Here is a 10,532-nt window from a genome sequence, read left to right as displayed (position 1 = left end):
TGTGTGTGTGTGTAAGCTGATGAGAGGCACGATGTGTGAAGTTAATCGGGGGGGGTCCTAATTTTAGCTTGTTGGTGGTCAAAGTGAGAAAGAAAACAAACTTGGTCTAGAAGCAAATTGTGCACAGAACTCAAAGCCATTGTGTGTTATTCTGTGCCATTCACAGGGCCTTACTTGTAACAAAGAATTTTTTGGTGAAGGTGCAGCTATCAAACGCCGCTATCTTCTCCTGTAGGATGACAACCAGGATCCTGAAAGAGTAAAGATAAATAATATTTAGACAAATTGATATTGTCAATAGCTGAAAATTGACAAAATAGCAAACGTAAGAAAAAATGTATTATGTATGATAGTCATGGTGGATTTGTTTAAGTGTTAACCAAGTAAAAATGGTACCCAACCCTGTTAATGCTCAGACGTGTAATGTATAAAGATATTCAGTAGTGGTGCATAGTGAGACAGGGAGAGCAGAAGCAGTGTGTGTGCGTACTCTTTGTTACAGTGAAGGTCGTAGATGGGCGTCTTGAACTGAATAGACTTAACCATCTCTCCAGACCGGAGAGTATACAGGTCCACACAGCAGTAGGGTGGGCTCGTCCTGGGAACACACACACACGCACACACACACACACACACACACACACGCACACACATACACAAGAATATTGATTAATTAAGATAAGCTCAACTTCAATGGTTAAAATGGCCCAAATATTTTAGAGGGTCAGACATGGATTAATAGTTTTCTTACACACACACACACGCACACACACACACAGGCACACACACTCACACACTCTGGACTGTAAACCTTGCGTCAACCTCCAGCAGAAACCTCTGGCCAGTGAATCACACATGAAACAGATGGTGGGATGGGAGGCCACTGGCAGCATGGACCCTCTCTCCCTCTGGTCTCCACAGACCCTGAAGGCTTTACACACTATATGTTTCCACTCTGGAAACAGGCTCTCTCTCTCTCTCTCTCTTCCCTCTCCATCCCTCTCTCTCTCTCTCTCTCTCCCTCTTCCCTCTCCATCCCTCTCTCTCTCTCCCTCTCTTTCTCTCTTCCCTCTCCATCCCTCTCTCTTTCTCTCTTCCCTCTCCATCCCCCTCTCTCTCCCTCTCTCTCTTTTTCCCTCTCTCTTTCTCTCTTCCCTCTCCATCCCTCTCTCTCTCTCTCTCTGGTCTGCTTCCACTGAGGCACAACAATAAAGGCGAGGAGGAGGAGGAGGAGGAGGAGAACGGCAAGAGGGGAAATGCTATGTCATGTAACACACACGTTTACTGGAGGCCTCTCTATCAACGCGCAGGCAGAGGGAACATGGGGCGGCTCGCCCAGCGGCTGCTGGCGGAGGAACATTCAAACATAAATTCTCATCAAGACCTCAACTCTCTCTTGCTCTCTCATTGGCCAGCGCTCAAGAGAGAGGGGGGGGGGGGGGGCAGGGAGAGAGATACAAGGCGTTGGTTTTGTTAGAAGCCTAGAGACGGTATTTGCTTTCAGCAGGCTATTTACTCCTCTGGTCTGTATTCAATCCAATTGTACGCCTCATCAATCCCAGCATGCAGCGCTGCAGCACTTCCAGGCTGTGACTGGAGACTGGCCTCCGTACGGCCGACTTCATAACATGTTGATTCAGTAACCGGGCCGTTATCACTGCTTGCTTTCTCACAGCCTTCTCTTTCAATAACGACAGCTGTGTATCACAAGAGATGTTACTCAATTACTGTATGTCTGAAATTCTAATTGGTCGACTACAGGCCACCACCCTAGACTCCCGCTTTATTGATTGGTGATGGGTTACCAGGGGAGTCAATAGGCCAGGAAGCCAATTGACGACTTGATCAATGCGGATTTCCCCTTCCGTTGCCACGACCACATCTGTCAGGCCTACCAGCCTAATCAATGACAAGAAAGACTGTCTGGTCATGAGCCGCTACTAAGAGACATCCGTTGTGATTTGTATAGTTTTATTACCGGCGCACAACTCACTCGCTGACGGAATTCGTTTTGTACATTTTGGGAAAAAAACACACACAAAAAAACAAAGTTCACATCACTACCGCAGTCTCTGTTCAGACTCCAGCGAGTGAACGTCGTCTCTGGGCCACGTTGACTTTGCAGCCGTAACGTCCGCCTGCCATCCCAATCATCCCTGCCGCCACTCCTTCAGCCCCTGGCTTTACAGCGGAAAGAGATCTGCTTCTCCCATTCAGACCTCCTGACAGACTCAAACAGTGGATGAAATACTGTGGGCAGAGCCATTGAGAAAATTACCCTTTTTCAAAATATGCACATATCAGGGCATCGCAAAGCGGCCAAGACATCTTAAAGTGGCCGCAAATTGTCAAAAACATGGAAGCACTTAAGGGGTGTGTGTGTGTGTGTGTGGGGGGGGGGGGGGGTCGGGGTGAGAGGAGGCTGAAGGACTGCTCGAGAACCCCTCGTCTCCGTGCTACTCGAGAACCCCCCGGTCCCGACGCGCCCGGAGACCCCAGGAAGGGTTTTAAAACCTCCTAATTCTCCCCAGTGGAGGAATCTTTTGAACGGAGCCGAGGACACTGAAGCCAGCCTGTCCCGCTCTTTATCCCCTTGCTCTACCCCCCCCCCCCCCAAACATTCTCTCCCTCTCGCCCCCCCCTCCCTCCCTCCCTCCCTCCCTCCCTCTCTCTCTCTCCCAACCCTTTTTCCTTCTCTTTCCTGTGGTCAAGCAGAGATGGTATTTGTGTAAAGTGGTGTTCATGTTAGCCCTGTATGCCGGGAGACTGACTGGTGCTTTTTTGTGCCATGGCGGCAAACGCCTAACAGTATTACCGTCTGTGGCTCTCGGGTGGCAAAGGCCAAGCCGAGGCACCGAGACGAGGAAAAGTCCCTGGCAGAGAGGAACCCAGGCGGAGGGGGAAATTTCAGACTCCCGTCTGGCTGTACTGGAGGAGGTTTGGGGTGCGTGCAACCGACAAGGCCAGGCTGTGTTCAGCCAGGCTTAAAAGGAGGATCCCCTCACTGTCTCCCGTGCCTGGAGGCCCTCCTCCTCTCGCTGAGGAGAAACAGGAGAAGGTTCCCAATGCACGGCTTTTTTTTCCTCGACTCCCCCGACTAAAACGGACTAGGACGGGATTCCAGCGGTCTTGAAGCGTGTTCCCGTGGGGGCACGCCGTCTCAGAGTCCGCCGCTCTTTGATCCCGTCAGGCCCGTGGCTCCAGCGTGTGTGTGTGTGTGTGTGTGTGTTTAGAGCCGGGCCGCGGTGGGATTAGCGTGTGCGTGTAAGCAGCACCAGCACTTGGAGCCAGGGCAGACGCCGCAGACACGAACACTGTTCCACACACCCGCGGACAGAGCCAGCTACATCACCCAACACCCAGCCCTCTCTCTCTCTCTCTCTTTTCCTCTCTCTCCCTGCCTCTCTCTCACTCTCTCCCTGCATCTCTCTCCCTCTCCATCTCAAACAAGCACGCACACACACACACACACACACACACACACACTTCTCAAGCTCTTAAGAGTCTCCCGGTCACATATTATGTTGAAACACACACACACATGCGGGCTCTCACACACAAACACTCAAGACAATATAAACCAACGCAGCGCTGCCACAACTTCCAACACCCGAACTCAAGAGATACACACACACCCACACACACACACACACTCTTTGGCTGCTGGAGACAGTGGCTGGACAGTCTGAGGCAGCCGTGGCGCCGTGGGAGCCCTCAGATCTCTCAGTCCAGCCAGAGAAATAAAACACTGTCTCTGTGTGTGTGTTTCTGACACTGTGTGCGTTTCATTGCGAGAGCATTCCACCCTTCAATCTCTGTAAGCAGTGAGAGGAGAGATAAAAGAGTTGCCCCATAAAGGTTTTTTTTTTTGGGGGGGGGGGGACTCAACTCATTGAGATTTCCAGAGCAGCAGGCCTACGAGCAGTCTGTGTTTCTGCAGACCTCACAGAGAGAACACACAGCACAGGCAGCCTCTGGCCCAGTCGGGATACCGTTACCGGTTCAATGCAAACCCAGCGATTAATACGTTCCACTTTTCAAGAACTTGTTTTCTGGTGGTTGCTTCTATGATTTGAAGCATTATCGGGGTCGGATCAATCAAATTCAAAGCTTTTTGCGAGGGATGGGCTTTGAAATGTATTTATGGGACAGTGATAGCCCTCTATTATAGAATCGAAACGGCACAGCAGTTTTATTGTTTTTCTTTGGCAGTATTTGAATAAATGGCCGGGTTCTAATGGAGGCAACGGAGGTCAGGGGTAATGGGATTTCCTGGTGCCGGGGCCTCGGAGGGCGTGGGTTGAGAGCAGGGCTAAATCACAATTATCATTATGGATCATGGCTGAATGTGAGTCCCTGCACATGTTAAGGTGACACTGAGCACCGTTCCCCAGCTCAGTAATACGACTGTTATGACGGCTATTAGATCAACGTGTCAATTACTATGACTCAAACTGGCCTTTGGGTCTGATGGATGCAAAAAGGGGGATCGGTAGCAAGTACAGTCGCTAGACACGCACACGCACACGCACACGCCCACGCGCACACACACACACACACACACACACACACACACACACACACACATCCTGTATAACGACTATATGGCCTTTTCTATGATAATAAAATAAAAGTATATGTCAGATTTTCTCCCCCAGATTTGAGAAGGTCCACAAAAAAAGAAAGATAATTCCAGGTTAAATCTAGAAAAATATTGCACACACACACACGCACACTCACACACACACACACACACACACACACACACACACACACACACACACACTCACACAGCTGAGGCGGTGTCACTATGACCTCCTGTGGAAAAGGCTAAGTCTTCTGGATTGGAAAATAGTTGAACTTGGCCCGTTCCAACCTTGCAATGTTTCGGACGTGGATTTCCCTAATCCTAAATTACTCCTTAATTACAAGGTACTCGGCTGTAAAAGCAGCCAAGCTGCACACCTGCTAAGTCCATCTCCAGCCAGGACAACCCAGCAGTAAAAGCTCTACTGTAGATGGCCCTTTGAGCAGCCAGGAAAACCCAGCAGTAAAAGCTCTAATGTAGATGGCCGTTTGAGCTTCCAGGACAACCCAGCAGTAAAAGCTCTAATGTAGATGGCCCTTTGAGCATTCAGCTGCTGCAGCTACGAGATGGGGGGGGGGGGGGGGGGGGCTCTTGACAACAGAATGCTTATGAGAAATTTACAACCGGTGGAGAGTCTTAATTTTAGCAACACAACGGTTTACAATGGTCATTATGTCCTTTATGTCAAACACATGCCATTTAATCACATGTTTTTTTTATGGAACATTATGACATGTGTTATTTTAGCTCCACGGTGCTGTGCTTGCACTTCTCTGAAGACACATGAGTTCTGGTCGACAGGAGCGGGGCGGCTTTAAATCTCTCTTTTTTTTTGTTTTGTTTTTCTCAATGAATGTGAAGGGAAGTGATGGATGAAAACCTCATCCACTTCATGTGGCGGGGCAAAGCGCAGGGAGAAGCCAGAATAGGGGGTTAAAATGGAAGCAAATAAACGTGTTTACAAGGGAAGGACGTCATCGCGTTTCCGACTGCAAGGTTTTTACGAGCTACCCGAATACGAACGGCAATTACACGCTGTGGAAACGCAAAACAAATACAGCTTTCAGCTGGGAGAGAGGACCAGGGCGCCCGAGCCCAGCACGCCGGGCCACACCGCCATGTGAGTGCTGTTGGTCGGGTATCAACAAGTGGGTTTCAGTCAAGAGCTTTGATAGGATCTGTTTGGTGAATAAATGTACATTGGATAAGTGAACACTTCATTTAAGTGCTCTGCGATTCACCCTTTAAGGCTCAAGTCATTTAGATTTTCTTTGTTTGCACGGGATATACACAGGCCTGTTTGCTAATGGAAGATAATACACAAGACCTTGAAGGCTAAATAACATCACATAAATCACATATTGCTTCCTGGTGAAGGAATTACAAAGGTTTTTTTTTTTTAAAGAAAAAATAAATAAATAAAAACTTGTTAAAAACAAAAGACGTACAAATTTGTAGAACCAGTCTTTGGACAGAGATCAAACTCCCTACCCGAGCTTGTGGATTTACAACAGTTATTTCTATGTGCACACAAAAAAGAAACGCACAGATGATAACAATTACTCTATTTTCATAGGCAGCAAGTGAGGTGGGTGGTAACAGAGACCAAAATTCTGTCACAATATTCGGCAGAGTTTGGCTCGCTCTCCCTTAGCCGCCATCACTTCTGCCTCCAACCATCGTTCTCCCCCCTTCTAACTCCCTCTCCTCCCCTCCTCCAACCCAACCCTCAACACACAACAAACGCTGACCACATCAGAGGCATCTCGGGGCCCGGGGGGGCCACAGTGAATCCGGCATGCCGCGGGCATTAGCGGGAACGTAATTAGGGTAAAAAGTTCAACCACAACTCTATGTCTGCAGCACTGCCAGAAATACATTTCCTCTTCTTTCACTACGGTACCTTCGAGGACACGCATATTGGAAACACATTCCCGTGTGTGTGTGTGTGTGTGCGCGCGCTCCTAGCCCATTCTCTAGTGTTCACAGTGTTTAATGAATAAACCACACAACATAGTTACAGGTGGTGCAACAGTAGCTACTCTAAAGGTACTCTTTGCAAAAAACTTCTCATACCAGTCACAGCTTTATTTTGGCCATCACAACAAAACAGTGACATAAAGAGAGATCATTCAATAATTCAATGGCCTACCGTGTAAATGTATTTATATTTATATAATTAGGAATAATTTCATGGGAATCCTCGCAAATGTCCAACTCAGATTGATGAATAGAAAATTGAGAGTTAAGCAGAGAGGTTTAAATCCTGTCATAAATCCTGTCTGACGGCAGCAGAGTGGCCATGAATATTTATCAACTAACCAGCCCAATGAAATTTCTGTTTACCCGCCAATTTTCTGTCCAAGTTAAGTGGGACCATTTGACACAAAATGTACATCTGGTCAAGAGCGTGCTCTCTCCTACTTCAGCTTTGACACCTCAGAAGCAGTTAAGGATGAGGAAAACCCAGAATAGAAACTCATATCTGGTAGATGACTGTCCAGCGAGATTCAACACTACCCAGAGTGAGTACTGTAAGTCATGGTAATTCAAACCGCGTGAGGAATAGTGAGATGCTTGTGTGTGTGCTGTACTGTCCCCCGAAGGAAAGTTTGAAGGAAATGGTTTTAAATACACTTGGTTTTACAAAGTGCAGTACAACAGTGCAATGCAATTTTTATTTAAATGCTATGAAAAACATACCAAATCAAAATAAGCAATAATTTCTTCTTCTTTCTAACTGTTGCCAAATTCCAGCGAGCCACGTAGGGGATAAAGAACACAGATATAGCTGCAGTATCTGTAACAGCTTGAAAATATGCAAAGGGAAAATATGGAAAAATGCTTTAAAACTCTTCAAAAGACAAACTTCAAAGGAGAAGGTCTTCCTTTCCTTGGAGACCGTGAGTTATGTGACCGTACTGTCCGTCTGGATCTGAGAAGCAGCCCGCCACCTGCAGCCTCTCAGAGGGCCCGTAGAGGAAGAACAAAACCACCGCCACGGCGTGCTGAGTGCCGCGGGCGTCCCTCTGGTCCCTTCCCCTGTCCTGCACACATAACCGCTTCCTGGTTGAGAGAGCGTATGGGTAAGGACAGAGTCCCTGCTTCAGATCCCTTGCTGGGGTACAGTATACTGCCGCTTTCATTTCAAGAGAGGTACTTAACCTCGCCTCCAGTAAATTGGCCATTTGTCATCCTTACATGCACACACAACTATTAGGGGAAATTAGTATGATGAATTGGCACCGACAGCATTTTGCCAAAATCTACAGTTTTAAATGTGGGTTACCTACAGTAGCGCCAAGTAAATGTGTGAAGGACTCAGGCTGATGGCAGAACACAGGAGAGGCTATTCTGTAGCCTGAAAAGTCATTACACATCATTCAGACTGTCAAGGAAATGTTTCTATATACCACTTCCAGTACTACTGCGTTTAATCTGACTTCCTACTCGCAGAGGGAAAACTGCCACGGCAGACACAGAACAGACGTGCAAGTGAAAATAATCGCTTCAAAATGAAGCCAGAGACTGGCCAGTTCTAGCAGTAGGCTAGTGTGCGTGCGCGCGTGCATGTGTGTGTGTAAGCACAGGAAAAGAGGAAGTTAAAAGGAGATTACAGATATTCCCATTTCCAGGGGCAGGCATGACAAAAGGTTTGGGAATGATTTGGATTTGGGAGTGATTTCATCGAAACTTTGGTAAGAGTGAACATGACAAACCCGCCCACAAATTGAAGACAATCATATTTTGTTCATGAAAAAATGATCAAACCTCTCTTTCTCTGTGTTGAGTTATGAACTGAGCTTCGCTACACACACTTGAAAATGGATCTGGATTCACTAAGAAGCATTTGAAGCACAAAGACCACCAATATTTCAGAAGTCATACAGTTGGTCAGACCATTGAATGTTCATATGTTATTGATACGACTTCAATCGTCAAACAGAAAGTTCCAGAAGGAGAAATCACAGCCAATGGCCCACATACAGTACATGAGCTGCAGTGTGCGTGTGCATGTGTGTGTGTGTGTGTGTGTGTGTGTGTGTGTGCATGTCTGTGTGTCCATGTGTGTGTGCGTTCGCATATAATACAGGATCATGGTGTGCCTGAAAAAATGAGCCGGTGTCCTCATGCTGGTTTTAAAAGCGTCACTTCGCTAAATCCCCTTAATCTGGTGGCTCTTTTAATACTAACGCTTGCAGATTTCCATTTAATACACTTTAGAGAGGGGGCTACCTTGTATCTGAATGGCTAAACCTGTCATGAAAATGCAATGAAAAGCAAGGCTTAGTACCACAACAGGCTTTCCCTTAAGGCTCTTTGAAAATGTTGGCTGGAATGAATGGGGTTTATCACCCACAATACTGTAATTAATAACCAGGCATTGGGCGACAACTGGACTTGCTGGACAGAGGCTTTGGATAAAGACAATTAGGGACATGACATTATCTATCCTTTAGGATCACTGCCTCTGTGTTTATGGGTGTCGGCTCAGATTAAACATGCCGGTTGCTGATGGAGATCAAATAAAAAGATGTTTGTATTGTTTGTACTTGATATGAGACTCACAGCTTAGTGTGAAAATCCTTGACTGAGCCTTGACTTGGATTGTTTGTGGAGTACTACCCCCATGTTAGTATGCAGGTTGCATTACTCCCTCCGAGAACAAAAGTAGTATGTTTTGGTTTGAAAACAATCCTTAATTCTGGCTCAAGTAAAATACATGTATATCTTCTACAAAAATGTACTCTGAATTACTATTAAGACATATCCAAAATTAGGAAATTATGCAGTTGAGAACAGTGTATTGAGAAAGATTTAAATTTAAACTTAAACTTAAGAATCCAGTGTCGTCCTCTTTAGATACTTATTTATCTTCTGTATAACTGATTCTGCCATTTGTATTTCTGACTTGAACAAGTGTTCATGTAAATAAAATACAAATTATTTGCTTTAAATAAAATAAAAATGTTGATTCCTAGTCTGAATTGATCTGTCTTAGTGGAAACTGTATCCAGCATAGTTCCTCAGTAAAAGTCTGATGGAGACCTGACCAGTTTGGGAGTGATGACAGCACCGCTAGCACTGCTGCAGGGCAAGCTGCTGATAGGGCAACACAGTCCGAGGTAGCCATGGTGACCACATCTGGGGACCCCCAAAAACAAACGCACTAGTAATATCCATGGTAACGGAAGCCCACACTGGTTAAAAGAGAGAGAGAGAGAGAGAGAGAGAGAGAGAGAGAAAGAGAGAGAGAGAAAGAGAGAGAGAAAGAGAGAGAGAGAGAGAGAGAGACAGAGAGAGAGAGAGAGAAAAGCACCCACGTCCTCTGGATGGAGGGATGAAAACGTCCCTTCTCTGCTCCAACACTGCAGTTCCCAGAGGCTGGAGAACAAAAGAAGGCTTCTTTAGCGTTGAACTTTTACCCTGGGAGAGCGTGTGCTCCAAGACACCCACAAGCGCCTCTGCTTCGCCTACACCATTTACATTCACTGAGAGACAGCAGTCTAAAAGCTTTTCTCAGAATTGTAATACCTGCGGAGCTAATTAAAATGAAAGAAAATAAAAACAAAGGCGGGGAGGGGTTGGAAACACAAATCCTTTCCAGACCTGCAAGGAGTCAGAAAAGGACCTGCACTAGCCTGGGCATTCCTTACTGACTCCCCAAGCCCACTGGCATCGGTGCAGAGCGAGAAGGGGATGCATATGTAGCTTTTCTGTCAGGAAAATCACTAGCTCCATACATTGTTTGGACTTAATGCATAATCCTTTCCATTGATAAAATTATGTTGAGTGCGCCTGGCTGGAAGTCCGCAAATACAGGGATCGGCACACATGATTTTTCCCCCTTCTGGTTTTCCTTTAATTTGCAAATCTTGTAATCTAAGCCCGGAGCTGACTGAACCAGCTCCTAAACCAGTGCTGCTGTAGCAGCCAAGACTCC

The 10,532-nt window shown here is 46.5% G+C and overlaps 1 protein-coding gene across 1 annotated transcript in view; it reads right to left on the bottom strand.

Moving 5' to 3' along the window:
* Positions 1-10,532, bottom strand: part of bcas3 (BCAS3 microtubule associated cell migration factor) — a 304,635-nt gene that overhangs the window by 269,557 nt on the left and 24,546 nt on the right. Inside the window, exons 8-9 of the mRNA XM_084443162.1 lie at positions 491-598; positions 175-251 (exon numbers count right to left, since the gene is read on the bottom strand). Of these exons, the coding sequence (XP_084299288.1) occupies positions 175-251; positions 491-598 (185 nt within the window). The remainder of the gene's footprint in view (positions 1-174; positions 252-490; positions 599-10,532) is intronic.

Source organism: Borostomias antarcticus (assembly GCF_949987555.1).
Source record: "Borostomias antarcticus genome assembly, chromosome: 1".
In the NCBI taxonomy this organism is placed as follows: Eukaryota; Metazoa; Chordata; class Actinopteri; order Stomiiformes; family Stomiidae; genus Borostomias; species Borostomias antarcticus.
This window is presented reverse-complemented; position numbering and strand designations above follow the sequence as displayed.